We start from the raw sequence: 16,428 nt of genomic DNA, 5'->3' as shown, positions 1-16,428 counted from the left end.
ACTAGGCTTAAAGTCATATAAATACAACAATAACTATGAAAAGCAAGCTAGAAACATTTTCAGATAAAACAATGCTTGACATCATTTTGCGGGAATGGCACTAAAGGCACTACGATTATTGGATTAGGGTGCAAGACCCACCGTTTCGAAGCTAAGAGATAGTGGTACAACAATGTAGAAGGTCACTCAGTCCAGTTTGTAGTGCAACTAGGTCAAAAATACAAGATACCAGATCAGAACCGCAAAAACAGGTGGACAAACCACGTTCTGGTTAACAAACTACAATTCGGTCTACTTAGGTCCAAATCCATTGATTCCAAAGCCAAATGATAGCTAGGACATCAGGATACATTTCATTAGAAGACCTCTACAACCAGTTCAGAAGTTTTCCTAGCCAAAATAGCTAATTACTGCAACAATTCCCAAGTTCGGATGAAACCAGAGCAGCAGGGGTAAATTCAACGTTTCTCACTCTACACTACTCCGATTGACCTGAAATTTTACAGGCACCTCAAACACATCAATATCTACAACTTTCATGTTTTAACCAAAGGCCAATTCGGCCTCTAACTAGGGTGAACAGTGCCGGACAGAATTGAAGATAATGAAGCCCTAAGTTTTCCAAATTTCCTTCCAAACAACATTTTCTTGCAATTAACCATCATTCATACCAACTAACCTCATTCTATATCATTTCCATTCACCACACCTAGCCAAAAGCAATAATCATATGAAAACAGAAAAAAAAATCATAATAATTAAAAACTTCACCATAATCCACTAATCTCATGAAATCATTCACAATATAACACTACTAGCCATTACTAATCACTAATGAACCAAGAAGAGAACCAACAAAGAATTTTGAACTTAACCACTCACCTTAAACTCAAGCAAAGGTAGAAAGTTAGGACTTCACTTCCAAAAATAACTCCACTAGCACCTTGAATCCACCTTAGCCAACACTTGTGTGGAGTAAAATAAAATTCTAACGGTGAAATATCAAGATTGAAGCAAAACCAAAGATGAAGATTGAAGAGTTCTCTCTCACTTTGCTCCCAAAGCTCTCGGTTGAGAAGGAAAGAAAATGAGATATTTTGGGCCAAAAAGGTGATAAGAAGGAAGAAAAAACGCTGGTCAAACCAGCTGTCCTGTCACAATCCGGCCGGTTTCTGGCCGGATTTCCGGCCGGATTCCTGGCCGGATATGAGGCAGAGACGAATCCAATTTTTTTTCAAAACTGCATCACAATCCGGCCAACAATCCGGCCAAGAACTGGCCGGATTTGCGGTCGGATTTGGCCTCTTCAGCTTTTCTCAAAATTTTTCCTCTTTTCCGAATTCAATTGTCGCGCTCAAACGTACTTCTAACACATACACTTACATACATATTTCCTACATAAATGCACATAACAACTAGGCCTTCCTTTGTTTCCAACGATTAGTTAACAAATTTTGCACTTAAGAGGAGAAAAGGAGAAGAAACAATAGACTAAGGAAATATGCAAATTCTAGGGTTTTCACAGCGTCACATTCAATAAGTCTAATTACCAATTTTTTTTCATTTATACTCGATGTCACAAAATTACCTATTATTTAATAATTGAATAATAAGAATATAAAAATTTGAACTAAGTACTATAAAAATTAATATAAAAACTTAATCTAAAAATTTTGAACCCCTAACATTTTTTTCATATATAAATTTAAAATTTCATTTTAGAAAGATAAGAAAATGTGAGATCCCGATTCGTCCTTAATTTTGAATAAGGAATATTAGTGTTAAATTTTGTTATAAAATTTGATTTTAGGATGATGGTAATTCTTTACATGTGATTTTGCTTTTTAGAATTGAAAAAAAAAACCTTAATTTGGAATTTTATTAAAACCCTAATGGATTTACACCTTTGATATTTTTACACAAAACCCTAGTTTACGTATTAATCATAAGTTTATGTGGTAGTAAATATTATGCATGCTAATGTATGTTTTCATATGAGTAAATATCGGATCCAATTTCTTTTATAAAGGTTAAGTAGGATTAGAAAGCTAAAAGTCTTACACTAGTAAATTCTCTAATGTTTTGTTAATTGAACAACCTTAAGTTGGGTTTAAAACCCTTAATCTAGCTAATGTAAAAAGATTGTGGTTTAGTTGCTTTTATGTGGAATAAGGAATAATTAAGGATAGATGATTAAATTAGTGGGGTGATTAGTAGAGAAATTAAGTAAGATTAATTAGTTTGGACTAGATTAAGTTTAAGCTCTATGGAGTAAATTGCAAGGAGTTCAAATGTTTAAGGGCAAGAGTTGAATAAAATGTAAATTGAGGAGTAAGGGTTAAAGGAGCAAAATGGAAGCTTTTATGTGATTGGGTGTGAAGGAAAATATCTTCTAATGTCATGACTAAGCTTATATCTAGAACATACAAGAGGAACTAAGTCATAAAACAACAAAAAATAACAAAGAAAAAGAAAAAGGAAGGGCCGAACTTTGGTGCATCAACTTTTGTCCATTAATCTTGATCTTGGAAGCTAGAACAACAACCTTGGCACTTGATTGTGGGGGTTTGATCATCTACAAAGCTTGAATTAAAGGTAAATCATCCTATTTGAAAGTTGGTTTTGGGTAGTTAAGACTTGAATCCATGAAAAGTGTGCTTTTGTTATGATTTTGATTTTCATGATGTAGATGATGATTATATGGTGATTATGGAGTAATTTCATGGTTTAATTTAGTGATAAGGTTGCTGAAATTTTGGTTAAGGCTAGAAGAAAGTAGGGATTCTTGGTTAAGCTTCACTTAGTTAATTTGGTTAGTGATTGGACTTGATAATGAAGCTTTTGGTGTAAGTAAGTCATTTGAATGGTAAATTCTTAATAAAATCAGGTTTGTTATGACACCCTAATGAAAAAGGAAAATTAGTTTGGTTTAGTTGGAACTTGGAAGGTTAGGGTTTAATTGATTAAGGTTTTGAAGTTAGTAAAGAATTAGTGGGATTGGAACCTAGATGGTGGTTAATATTTGGTAATTTGGGAAAGAAAATTTTTGGACCATTACTAGGTCTTTTAGAATCTGGTATATGTAGTGTTATTTGGTATGAAAATTGGTTAGAAAACTTGTATAAGAATCATAGCAATGAACCATGTATTTGCAAAGTTCAAAAACCGGCAAAACTAGAACAGGGCCGGTCACCAATCCGAACTTGGACTCTGTTTTTCTTTATGCTACATGCTGATTCGGAAGCTGCTCAAAACATGAAAGTTTTAGCTTCTTAGGTCCTTGATGTGACTGAAAAATTTCAGGTTAAACAGATCAGTGTAGCCTGAGTTATAGCCAAAACAATCGCTCCTGTTTTGAACACTGGATTGTGTTACGTTTTTGAATTTTGCTTCTGACCCTGTTCTGTCTATCTTGATAACGTCCGAACTGGGTGTTAATTCCTTCATAAGAAATGTAGATCTTGGTTTTAGCTTCGAAACAGTATAAAGTGCATCCAAATCCGAGTTCCGTAGCTTCAGTTATGATCAAAACAAGATCGGTTGTCAGAACTGCCTTCGAATTTGGACAGTTCTGACAGGAATTTTGAACCCCTTTTTCTCTATCCTCCGTACTGCTTCAGTTTTGGGTCAAAACACAAGAGTTATAGCCTTATGTCCTAGCTTTCCAACGCCTTTGGAATTTCTTGATTTGGATTTGTGAGCTGTGAGTTATGGTCCAGCAAACAAACCCTGTTCGTCACCGTAAGACGCAAATTTCTGGTACTGTTTTCCATAATTTTGACCTGTTTCCATTCAGATCTAGACTAAGGTGTCTTCATGAAAGTTGTATCCCTTCTTCTTAGCTTCGCAACGGTATCTCATGCAATTTGGGCTGGTAACCGTAACCTGAAATTTGATCAAAACGGTTTTAGGTGCCAAATCTGCCGTTTCCGTTGCTTGCCGTTTACATTTCCGTTTGCCGATCCCGCACATGCATGTGTCAATTTTGCTGTTCTGCTTAATTTGCGCACTTTAGTAGTTGTTTGTGTGATAATATGGCTCAACCTTCTGCTACAGGCGGTGACGGGCTAGACGGAGCCGGTGGGACCCACTAGCTGACAACTTGAATTCATTTCCGTACTTTCTCTCGTTATACTTGCTCTTTAGGTGAGTAAACAGGGTTTCTGAGTAACTCAATACTAATATGAGTGTACTATGAAAATGGGCACTTAGGCGAGAGTGTACTTTATCGCACTCGATCTAAAACCCATTAGTTGCTCTTGATACCTGTGAATTATAATTTTGTGATTTGTTATGGAGCATTTATTGCTTGTGAAACATTTGCGGAGCATTTATTGCTTGTGACGCAATTTGAGAACATTCATTGCTTGAACTAGAGCATTTATTGTTTGAACTACGATTTTAGAGCATTTATTGCTTGAAAAATATTTTGGAGCATTTATTGCTCGTGACTTGAGCTGAGACTAATGGTCTCTCTATGTGGGATCCTTTAAGAGAAGCGAGCTGTGTGGCTCAGGTTCTCAAGGGTTAACCAGTGATCAAGCTCGACAAATGAGTTGTCTTGGGAGCCACCCGTATCCTTACCATGTGGTGTTACTTTTCTGCTTTTGCTTTGCTCTCACTGTGCAAATGTTGACATGTAAATTACATTTTTACCCCTGGTTAATCACTAAGCATATAGCTTACCTCTTTCCCTTTGTTTTCCTTAACAGGGGCCGACACGGGGAACTTTTGGCACTGTCACTAGAATAGTTAGGCTTGGTTTGTAATAGCCAGATAACTAAGATGTTTCTTTTGTTTTGGTGGTTTGTATAAGGACCCTCCTTAGGGTCCACTTTCTGCTGGTTGTTATCATAATGTAATATAGTGGTCTGAATAGCTACTTTTGGGGATATAAATAGAACTTTTTTGGAATTGGATATACTGTGAATAGTACATTTTTGGTTTATCTAGTTTTATTGTTTTGAGATTTCGAGTCCTGGTGCGAGTTAGGCAGGCGTCCCGCCGATATCCTTTGGTTCGCCTTAGGGGCAGGTGGGGTCGTCACAGAAAATAGGCTAAAATTTATCATAAATTGGTAATACTGAAAATGAGCAAGTTAACAAACTAAGAGAAAATAAAATAATAAGATAAAACCAACAAATAATAATAATAATAATAATGAAACAAAAGTAGTTAACATCATGACAAAATGACAAATTTGAAAAAAAAAATGGGTGGGGGAAAATAAGTGACTTGGGGGGAAGAGAATTCTAAATGGGTTTGATGGGTTATCCAATAATACCTATTTATTAAATAAGTGACTTGGGGGGAAGAGAATTCTAAATGGGTTTGATGGGTTATCCAATAATACCTATTTATTAAATGGGTATTATTGGGTAACCCATTTGTACCCATATACAAAAATTTAAAATACTCATACACATCTATTCATGGGTGGGTATGGGTAAATTTAGTTAAATGAGTTGATTTGCCACCTCTAATTTAAATCAAGAGCAGCCAACTCCCTTAAGGTTCGATTATTATTTGCCATAAGGACTTCTTCCTACTCAGAATCACTAGAAGAATCCAACAAATCCACAACTAAGTTAAACCCTCGAGATGCAGTAGGTGACTGTTCTCCCTTTCGTATTCTAGTTTCTTTTCTTAGCCTACTTGCAATCTTCTCAATTTCAGGATTGAAAATCAAATCACCTATACGAGAAGAACGAGGCATAAACTGGTAACAATACTAGAAAAAAATAAAATAAACTAAGAAAGAAACAAATATTCTAATGCCAATCCCCTCCAATGGCATAAAAAATTGACAGGTTTTGAGTCTGTGTAACAATAAATTTCCACTCACAAAAATATTTATTCAAATATAATGGTAAGTAGGATCGTTTTCACAGGAATTGGGGGGAAAGTTTGTCTCTTTCCAAGTAAAAACTAAATGGGGGTTTTCAAAAATTAAAACTAAAATAAATAATTGACGTGAATAAGAATAATTAAACTAAGGCAAATTAAATTTAAATCAAGAATAAACAATCTCTAACCAAGGAAATAACCTCGGAAGTGGTTCAAAAAATCGTTCATCGATGCAATAATTATTTTATCTATTCATTAATAAATAGGTTCTAATTGCTAAACATGCGATGACAATCAGTTTTTCGTTACCATCTCGATAGTTAAGGTATGCTCATTAACTATTTCTCCAACCAAAAAACAATCCTAGGCACACCCATAAAATTTAATTTTTTGATTGTATTAGAAACAAGAAAAACCATCTTCTAATCAATAAACATACTACCAGGCTAAATAGATCATATGCTTCCCTAACATGAAAGCAATCACACTAGTCGCCACTAATTTAAAATAATTAAATAATTACGGATCTAACTATCTTAACTGGCATTAATTTGTTAAATTGAATTAAATATCAGGCCATTGATTTTCATGGAACAAAACAATCATAAGAAATTAAATTAGAAAACATACAAATATTAACGAATAAAAGAAATAGATAAAAACAATTGGATCTCACAGTTATGGTTGAACCAAATCCTTGGTTATCCTTTGACTAGAAAAGAAATTAGTTGTTCATCGCGTGGAAGATATCCAATGCAAAAGTATGGAAAAGAGCAAAAGACATGTAGTTAAGAGAGAAAACAACTAACAAAAGTCTATCGTTTTCCTCCCCCTTTTCTAAGCAAAGAATCACACCCCCTTTTTGTTTCTTTCAGATGTACTAATCAAGCCAAAGCGGGCTGACTCAATTCCTCCCTTTTTTCCTTCTTTTCTAGCTACTACTAATAACAAAACATATTTTCTAATTAAGAAAAGAGACTACAAAGATAATATTTCATGTTTCTTAAATCAATACTACAACTAATAGAGATAACTTCCAAAATTTCAACCAAAGACGGTCCAGAGTTTGACTCGAATTAGGAAACGTTAGCGCATGTAGAAAATTCTTCAGTCTTCTGGACTTAACAGTAGGTTCTGATCATGCCACCACCAAATTAGTTCATAACATGCTGGAAAATGCCCCTCTAGCTACTTTTTCACTCCATCCTTCTACAATTAACACCATTAACCAATTATAAGTAGAATCTATCAATTAATACAATATTTGGCAAATATCAAGAGAAAATATTCACAAATTTAATAACAATTATGCATCATATCAATAAGTTAGCCATATCCTTGTAGAAACCTGAAACCAGATTTCAGTAGGATTCAACTTCCTTACTTTAATACAATACTTATTTGGAAGATTTAAACTTATTTGCACTATAAGTTCCTCAAGTTTAATTTGTCTCATAAATTAAACTATAAGTTATAAAAATTATCTTTCAAGTCCCCCCTTGAAATTTATTTAATCCAACTAAAGAAGTTATTAATGTGTGTGATCCGTTAGGTTCCCAAGCACATTGGCAAAAAGAACGAATCATAGTTCCTAATTAATAAGAGCTAAATAAATTAAAACTCTTTTAATTTATCATTGATTTAACTAATCAATCAACTCATTTTTATAGATTAAGATTAACATCTAACAATGCATCATGACCACCCAAGTAATGAGAAAGTCAAGTGGATGACTTTACCTTTCAATGAATGTTTATCATGTAATTAATATCCTTTTACTACAGTTATCTCATATTAATCATGAAATAAGTCATGCCAATTCCATTAAGTGATTAATGCTCTTTTCTTGTACGAAAAATATAACTCCCAAAAAAAAAGTAATTAGAAACACCTTTTCAAGACTTATTCACTTAGTACTAAAATTTCTTGAGTTATATTTCTACAAGTGGCTATAAATGGGATAACTCCTCTTTCACAAGAGGTGGTAAATCCTCAAAGGTTATTTACTACCTTTCTGTGTTTCAAGTATATGCCCATATGTTAATGCTTTGAGTATTCCTTTTTACGAAAGCAAACAAATAACATAGAGTATAATGATCCATACTCAAGGTACCATGATAATCTTATGTCAAAGGATCACTTACATAAACGTCATTTAGATATTAATTCTTTCGGCACAAAAAAAAAATCTATGCAGATCAATCAAGTGAAGTTGATCATGTTATCAATCACTACTTCTCTAATGAAAGCGGTATAGTATATACTAGTCTAACTGTATTAACAATGTCCCAATCTTGTTAATATTTTAACGAGAGATATTTAAGAATAAATTTTATATTTAATCAAATGAACCTCACCATCATAACACTTATAACTTATAACTCATCATAGTTCTTATTTATTTAGAATTGTAACTTATACTTATTGCCAACATATATGAGAATTTAATAAAAAAAATACACGTTAAAAACCTGTTTAGTTGGATTAAATGAATTTTAAGTATGGACTTGAAAGATAAGTTTTTTATAACTATTGGTTTAATTTATGAAATAAATTAAATTTGAGGGATTTGTAGTGCAAATAAGTTTGAGTCTTCCAAATACAAGAGTTGTATTAGTATAAGGAATCTAAATTCTATTGGAAATTGGTTTGAGGTTTCTATAAGAATATGGCAAACTTATTAAACTTTTGCTAGCAAGACTAATCCTCACACAAATTATACTGTAAGAATTTTTGAGAAAAATCTTGAGAGAAAAATACCCAAAATTTGTTCAAGAAAATAAGAAAAATTTATATCTCTTATTTCTCTCACTAGGATGGGCTTTTCATAGTGAAAAACTTGGGTTTTTCTCAACCAATTTGTTTGATACATTTTGGCAATAGTTGCCACTAATCTAACAAAGCTAATTCAACCTAAGAGATTCTAATTTAAGGAGATTTGTGTGGATCATTGTTAGAAATTGGACACATGTGCAGCTACATGAATCAGTTTGCCTTTCTATGCATCAAATCTTCATCGGTATCTTCTTGAACTATATATCTCATGGATTTAATTAAAAGGACAATCTACTAAAGGAATAAAAAATTAAATTTCTCACTATAGATGTTTCTATGATGCCTTACTCCCTAATGTGAAATCTGTTAGATGACACAAACAAAAAAGTGAATTCTACTAACCTTTTTCCTTCATTATCAGAAACCAAATGTGCTGGCAATTTCCAACAGAAAAAGAACGTGAAATCTATCTACCCAACTTTTAGGTCCTTCACCAGTAATGACGATCAAAAGGCCAAGTAAAGATGAATTATCCTAATTAATGTTGCCATTTACATTTTACTCCTCAAATGGTATTAAACTATTAACAATGGTAGTGTTGTGTTGAAGGGCATGTGGATGACTTTGCTTTCCAAATTATCTGGACAGCCCTCAATAGTTGCTTACTGTTTTCAATCCCTTTCTAACCAAGAATGGCAACATGGGGTTTTGCAGATTTTGACGCTCCTAGCTGAACAACCTGCCACGTGGCTCAAATTTGTGAATGGTAATAGTGATTTTGCCTTCATTTTTATATTTATGTCAGACGTCAGATATGAGCAACTAGATTTAGCAAATAGGAGGTATACCAATGGGAATCATTTATCAAATATTTTTTCTCTATACATATAATCTTTATTTCTGAGCAAAACCTATATAATCATTACTAAAGTATTACTAAAGCATGGAAGCATATGAATAGCATCAATTCACCATTTTTTTGCTCATTTTCTTTTCCTTCTAACATAACTAGAGTTTCTACAACTTTAAGTTTGTAAATACGAACTATAATGTGTACATCTCATTAGCATCAATAATCAATTTCTTCATTTCTAATATTTGCATCATTGGTATATAAAAATAGTATCATTCTTGAACGTGTGTAGTTGAAAAGTATTATAAAGTATCACATCTGCCTTTCTCTTCAATCAAAATCAATATTTAGGCAAATTAGTGACTATAAGAAATTCATATGAACAAGTATCATTTTCCAACATATGCAATTAACAAGCATAGACCAAGTAGTATTTTACACATCTTTCTCAACTTTTCTCTTTAATCAAAATTTTGCAAAATTTATGAAAAGAAGGACTACAACAAATATGCATATACATTTCTAAAATGATCACAGTTACTCTTTGTTGGAATTATTAAACCAAGTCCATTTAGAAATTTAGTATCTATTAAGTTTATTATTTGATTATTAGATTAATAATGGGATCAAAATTGGTTTAGCATATGACTTTGATTTTGTGTTGGTGTTAGAATTAAAATAAGTTTTATGATTATATTTGTCTACATAAGGACTTGAAGCCCATAGTTTTATTTGAGAAAAATATTAGTTCTATTGATACAATAAAAGTTTTAGTTCCTCCAAACATTGTTCTATTCTTGATTGTATTTTACTACACTATTGAATTTGGTGATTAAGTCCTTCAACCAATTTATTAGTTTTTTGGCTTACATACTTTAGAGGACATAATCCTTTATTTGTACAATTAAATATCTCCCGTTACATTTTTTCTACTAATATTCTTGTGTATGTATTTGAAATTTTAATATATGGTCTCACTACCATGTATCTTGTTTAGGTTGCATTGGATCGAGCCTTTTTTTTTTTCTACACGAATATTTATATCAATGAAATCATGAGTTATTTAAAGTATTAACAACTATAATAGCAATATCCAATGTATGAACAACTATAATAGCAATATCCAATATAAAGTTTAAAAATCTTTTATCAACAACTATAGCCGGATAAACTCAAGCAATTAAACTAAATTCTCTATCTGAATTATAGGAAAAAAATTAGAATGAAGCAATTAAACTAAATTCTCTAGCTGGACTAAGGAGGAGGGGGCTTGTGGGGACTAGAAAATAATGTCATGTTCTTGCAGGATTTTTTCAATTTGCATTGAATTACTATAAAGACTAGGGAGGTATGTGTAATTATACAAAATGCTGGAGATTGAGTGTCAGCCTTCCGCATCGTTAGAACAAATCTCGGTATCTAAAGATCAAAGCTGACGTGGTCAAATAGATCCAGAACATTATTTTCTCGTTGTTCTGATCTCGTCCGTTAACCTTTCAAACCGGTTAAATATGACGACCGTCCAACCCCTCCGCCCACGATTTTCAAGAATTCATAGTTCTTGTAATTGAAGTTGAGAGTTTCAATATTCAAAAATCCCCTAAAGAAGGATTAAAGGCTAAAACGTCTTTGTCAGGTTTCTAATTCTTCTTCTTTGTCCTACGTAATTATTTGCATCTCTTGCATAAGTTTTTGCATTCATTAGAAAATTTCGAATGGCGAAAAAAATCTCTTGTTGATTCTTTTTTCTTTTTTGCTGTTATTGTTTTGAGTATTGTTCGTCTTAATACATGGTATCATGGAGTGAAGTTTTCTTGTTATTGTCTATTTGTATTTGCAGATGGGTAGTATTGGATCAGTAAGAAGTTTGACAAAAACGATAATGATTACTACAATGGTGGTTTTAACAACATTAGTAAAAGGAGGTTTTGGGATCAGATTTGTAATAGATAGAGAGGAATGCGTATCACACAATGTTGAATATGAAGGAGATACCGTTCATATTTCTTTTGTTGTCATCAAAGCAGATGATCCCTGGCATTATGGAGAAGAGGGTGTTGATCTTGTTGTAAGTGAATTATTTCTTTCTTCTGTGATTTTTATTTGTTTGCTGACAATTTTCAGTGGGAATTTTTTTAAATTTTACTTTTCTTTAACCTTTATAATGTTCCCCTCAGATTTTGTGGTCCATTTATTCTAAAAGGTGCATGGTGCTTGATTGATAGGATTATGTTAATTTTTCTTTATTTATTTTGGTTAAGCATTAGTAGGATTATGCTTGTTGCAGTATGATGTAATTGGACTGCTCATAACTTGAAAAAATATGGCATTAAGTTTCTCTAGATCAATAGTCAAATTCATAAAAGTTGAATAATTTATAGTATGTGCACTTGACCTTAGTTCCTCGAACATGTTGTTATTTTGGTGGTTTTTGTGTGTCAAATTAAGTCATTGAAGTAAAGCTTTTTATGCAATAAGACAGTGAATCATTATCAGACATGGTTTAAATTGAAAATTGGATTTGAATTTGTTATTTGTAGAAGTTACTTTAAAATGCCTGTGATCCTCATTTGAGACTAGGACTAGTTTTGGATTCACCAAGAATGGGAAGCAATGACAAGCTTATGCTACTTTCATCCTAGTGTGGTCTCAATCTTGTAAATTTAGTAGCACATTTGAATCAGAATGGTTTGATTTTTAACCCTGATATGTAATGCTGCCTTGTAAGATTCATGCATTCTATTTGCACATGGAACTCTACAGTGAAGATTTTCCACTTTTAGATTATCCTTTTTTCTTTTCCAAGAAAGATACGTGCTTTTGTAATGGTTATGACTAAATTTATTTAGGTTCAGTCATTAATATCTCTAACCTGAAAAAATTTCAGATACTGCATAACTGCATTTTGCATATGTATAATCGGTATATTAAGGACAAGACTATGGAAGATAATGCTTTGATGAATTAGATGAGGGGAGAGTATTTCTTTAGTCTTCTTGTTCTATTCAGTGATCAACATTCTCTACTCTTGGTGCAAAAAACTTTGTTATCCTTGCTAGAAAAAGTCTCAGTTCTCCAGCTGGTTGCCTTCACAGGTGGAAACAACTAGCTTGAATTATATCTCCGGACCTTTTTTTTGGTTGAAAAAAAAGTCATTGTGTCCAGAAAAGGAATATAAAATGCTTTCTTTGAAGTTGATCAGGATTGTACCAAGAAAAAAAGAAAGCAAAAAAGAGGATCATATAGTTTTTTTATGGTTTGGCTCTCTTCATGGATTTTGTTGCAAATAACAATTCCCTATTATGAGTTATTGGAGAATTACTAAATAGTAGGCATAATTTACAAACAAGGTATTGTTTGCCAATAAAATGTACGCAAATTCAAATTAGCTAGATAGATTGGCAGATTCGTTTCAAAAGTTTATAAATGCTACTTCTGAGTCTTTCAAATTTTCCCATAGGGTCTAAGATACCTTTTTCAACAAGGGCACAAATTAGAGTGATGTTGTGTAGGACTGTACCAGGTCAAAAAATGAAGAAGTGTACTGTAACCATTAAACAAGAGAAATAGAAGTTCATTGTATGAAAGATAAACACTTTTGCATCTCTTTCCCTTTTGTTCTTAATCTCTACTAAATATTGTTCTTGGGATTATCTGAAATGTCATTTTTTTTAATTACAATAGTGCTTTAATGTTAATACTGCTGATGAGAATGAAGTAAAAAACATGAGGGACTGGAGTTCTAAAATTTTAGTTCAGCTACATCTTTGTTAAGTGAATTTAGCTCAAATTACTGCCTCCTTTTCATCTTATTTTTCCTCCTTTATTGGGTTTTGGGGGTTGGGGTTGAAGGAAGAAGTAGAGTGGGTTCATGACGTGGAATTGCTTAGAAAAATAATAATGTGGTGAATGACCAAAGTGTCTGTAGACTATAATACTATATAAATTAGGGACTCTACAAGAACATCAGGGCATAGGCCTCATAGGTCACTTGTGGGACAAGCACACCCTATGCACGCGCAAAGTGGAAAGTTACTGGAAATTATAATAAATGTTTTATGTTTGGTAGATAGTATTAAGTAACACTTAATGAGGGAAAAAATGAAAATTTAAAGTATGACACTAATAGTATGCACCAGAAGCCTCCTCTTACTTTACATATTGTATAGATATAGATTTTTTTTCCTGTTTTTAGGAAAAAGTCATCACTAAAATTGATTGTTGAAAGTATTTATAAAGGATCAAGCAATGTCAGAAGGCAGTTTGACTATGTCTTTTTCTTGTTTCTCTTTTTACTTCTTTTGGTTTATTTAGATTTTATCAATGATTTTGCTATCATCTTCTAATTTTAGATACAAGGCCCTTCTGGTGAACAGATTCAAGATTTCTATGACAAGATCAGTGAGAATTTTGAGTTTATGGCTCCAAAAAAGGGCCTTTACCGGTTTTGTTTTACAAATAGGTCACCTTATCACGAAACAGTAGATTTTGATGTGCATGTTGGCCACTTTCCATATTATGAGCAGCATGCAAAGGATGGTATGAACCCGTGGATCTCTAATTTCTCTCTATCTTTATTCTTAATATTTAAATCTGCAAGCCATGATCTATTTATTCCTTGGATGCTTTTTCTCCAGAGCATTTTAACCCCTTGCTTGAGCAAATCTCAAAGTTAGAAGAAGCTTTGTACAACATCCAATTTGAACAGCATTGGCTAGAAGCACAGACTGACCGTCAGGCGCTAGGTAATTATGTGATCAACTATCAGTTTAGTCCCTCCTATCATTTCCTTACCATTTTGCATGATCTTTCTTCTTGGATTGTAGTGCCATTTCATTCAGACCTCAAGCTGTTACATAGTTCAGCATGGAAACACAAACTTTGTTTCCCTCAAGGTTGTCTGAGAAAGAGGAATAAACTCAGATATTAGATAATAGTACCCATATAAAGAGGTTAAAAGAAAGGGCTCCCAAATGAACATATGACACAGTTAGAATTCTCCTTCCCTCACCTTCCTTTAAGCATGTCATCACTATAATCACCAAAAGGCATGTATTTTATAGTAATGGTCCCACTGGTTACACTTCAAGTATTATCAGCAGTTTGTTGATCCCACCAGAAGTGAACAAGCATAACAGAGCCACATTTCACTTGATTTGCAAAGACCTCACCTGTAACTTGTGATCTCATTTGGTTTTTTTGTTAATAAAGAGACAATTGCATAAATAGTAACTTAACCAGGATCCATTGCAATCATCCCGGGGAATTTACCCCCTTAGAATAGAAACCAGCCTGATACGGTGCACACCTCTCGAAGGACCACATAATCCAGGCCTTTGCCCAAGTTACATGGCCCAACTCTCCACTTGGAATAGGCAGGCCAGCAAGAAGCTACACCAAACCCTACTGTCTTGAGTGGAGTAGCTCCTTGCTAGCCTACTTGTTCAAAGTGGGATTATGTGGTCCCTAGAGAGGCCGCGTTAGGCTGGTTTATACTTAAATGATAAATCTGGGTGAAAGCATCACCTGAAATGCTATTAATTGCTGTGGTGGCATAGTTTTTTTTGTTTTGAAAGCCACAAAAGAGGAGGGAAAAAAATTTAAGTAATAGCTCTTGTTACAGTCATTTCTTTTTTGTGATCAATCGATTCATGTGATCTTTCTCTGGGTTCAAATAGCATTTGCACTATTGGAGTATGTGATTGTCATTCTCTATGTATTTTTCCATCTTATATAAAAAATAAAAAATAAAAAACTTTTATTTTTCTTTTGTGCTTTTGCCCCTGCTCCTTTGCCAAGTATATCTTAAATTCTCTCTCTCTCTGTTTCTGACACCTATGCACATACACTGAGACTGATGTAGACATGTACAAGGGCATAATTGTAGTTGTAACTTGATTTTGACTTTGGTGCTTGATTCTATATCAAGGAATGGTGTAAATAATTATACTTTTTTGGCATTTTTTTTGAAGTTTCACTATGAGGAGAATCTACTTTGAATCATAATTAATATTAGGTTCATTGTTGATTTTTGAATTGCAGTGAATGAGAACATGAGCAAAAAAGCAGTCCATAAAGCATTACTCGAATCAATTGCACTTATTGGAACCAGTGTTCTTCAGGTTTACCTGCTACAACGCCTATTTGAAAGGAAACTTGGAACATCTAGAGTTTAAATGATTTTTTTCCCTTTTATTGTCTTCATGGGCTTGGAACTGAAATTGCTGTTCTTTGGTTCCTTATTAGCTTCATATTTTGCAGTTTAATTCATTCGGTAGCAATCTGGAAACACTGTACAACTGATGCTCGTTTGTCTCTAATCGTTATTCTTTCAAGCTAATCTTGGATGTGTTAATAGTTTTTCTTTTTCCCTCTTTCTTTTTGCATTTTTCCTTTCACAGAAGTAACATGTTAGGTGTAACTGTGCATGTCTGCACAAAATATTGGATCCATTTGTAAGTGAGAATATGTGTGACGACTCCATCTTCCCCTAGGGCTTAGCAAGTCGCCTGCCCAACTCTCGCCAGGACTCACTCGCTCGTAACTCAAGAATATAACGTACATATAGAGAAACTAAATAACACCACAAATTCAAACTTGATGTATCCATTGATGTTCAAACTCAGATACAAGGCTTCTACCCACCAAAATACTTTAAAGTATTTACAATTCAAGTACAATCAACGCTAGTCGGGTGCTAGCATGAGTACAATTTTAAAAGTCAAAACAACTAGACTACGCTAGTCTTTACAAGTCTCACGTCTCGTTCGTACCCCCTGTAAGGAAAACAAAACTAATAGAGTAAGCTAAACCTCAGTGATGTTCCAAATAGCAAATTGACCATTAATTAACAGTGAATGGAACATAATAGTGAAATAGCGAGCATATCAAGTCAAGAAAATAAGCAATACACTTTGTATAGCCAACATTTCATAATCAGTATTTCACGTAAA

General features: G+C 33.3%; 1 protein-coding gene across 1 annotated transcript; it reads left to right on the top strand.

The window, feature by feature from the left end:
- Window positions 1–11,368: 11,368 nt before the first annotated feature.
- LOC113689190 (transmembrane emp24 domain-containing protein p24beta2-like) lies at window positions 11,369–15,735 on the top strand. The gene is made up of 4 exons (XM_027207002.2): window positions 11,369–11,543; window positions 13,828–14,014; window positions 14,113–14,220; window positions 15,518–15,735. The coding sequence occupies exons 1-4, from the start codon at window positions 11,370–11,372 to the stop codon at window positions 15,649–15,651; spliced, it is 603 nt and encodes a 200-aa protein (XP_027062803.1). The 5' UTR covers window position 11,369; the 3' UTR covers window positions 15,652–15,735.
- Window positions 15,736–16,428: the final 693 nt, after the last annotated feature.

The sequence above is a fragment of the Coffea arabica genome, chromosome 5c (genome assembly GCF_036785885.1).
Source record: "Coffea arabica cultivar ET-39 chromosome 5c, Coffea Arabica ET-39 HiFi, whole genome shotgun sequence".
In the NCBI taxonomy this organism is placed as follows: domain Eukaryota; kingdom Viridiplantae; phylum Streptophyta; class Magnoliopsida; order Gentianales; family Rubiaceae; genus Coffea; species Coffea arabica.
Note: the sequence above shows the minus strand (reverse complement) of the source record. Positions and strands in the feature narration are given on the sequence as shown.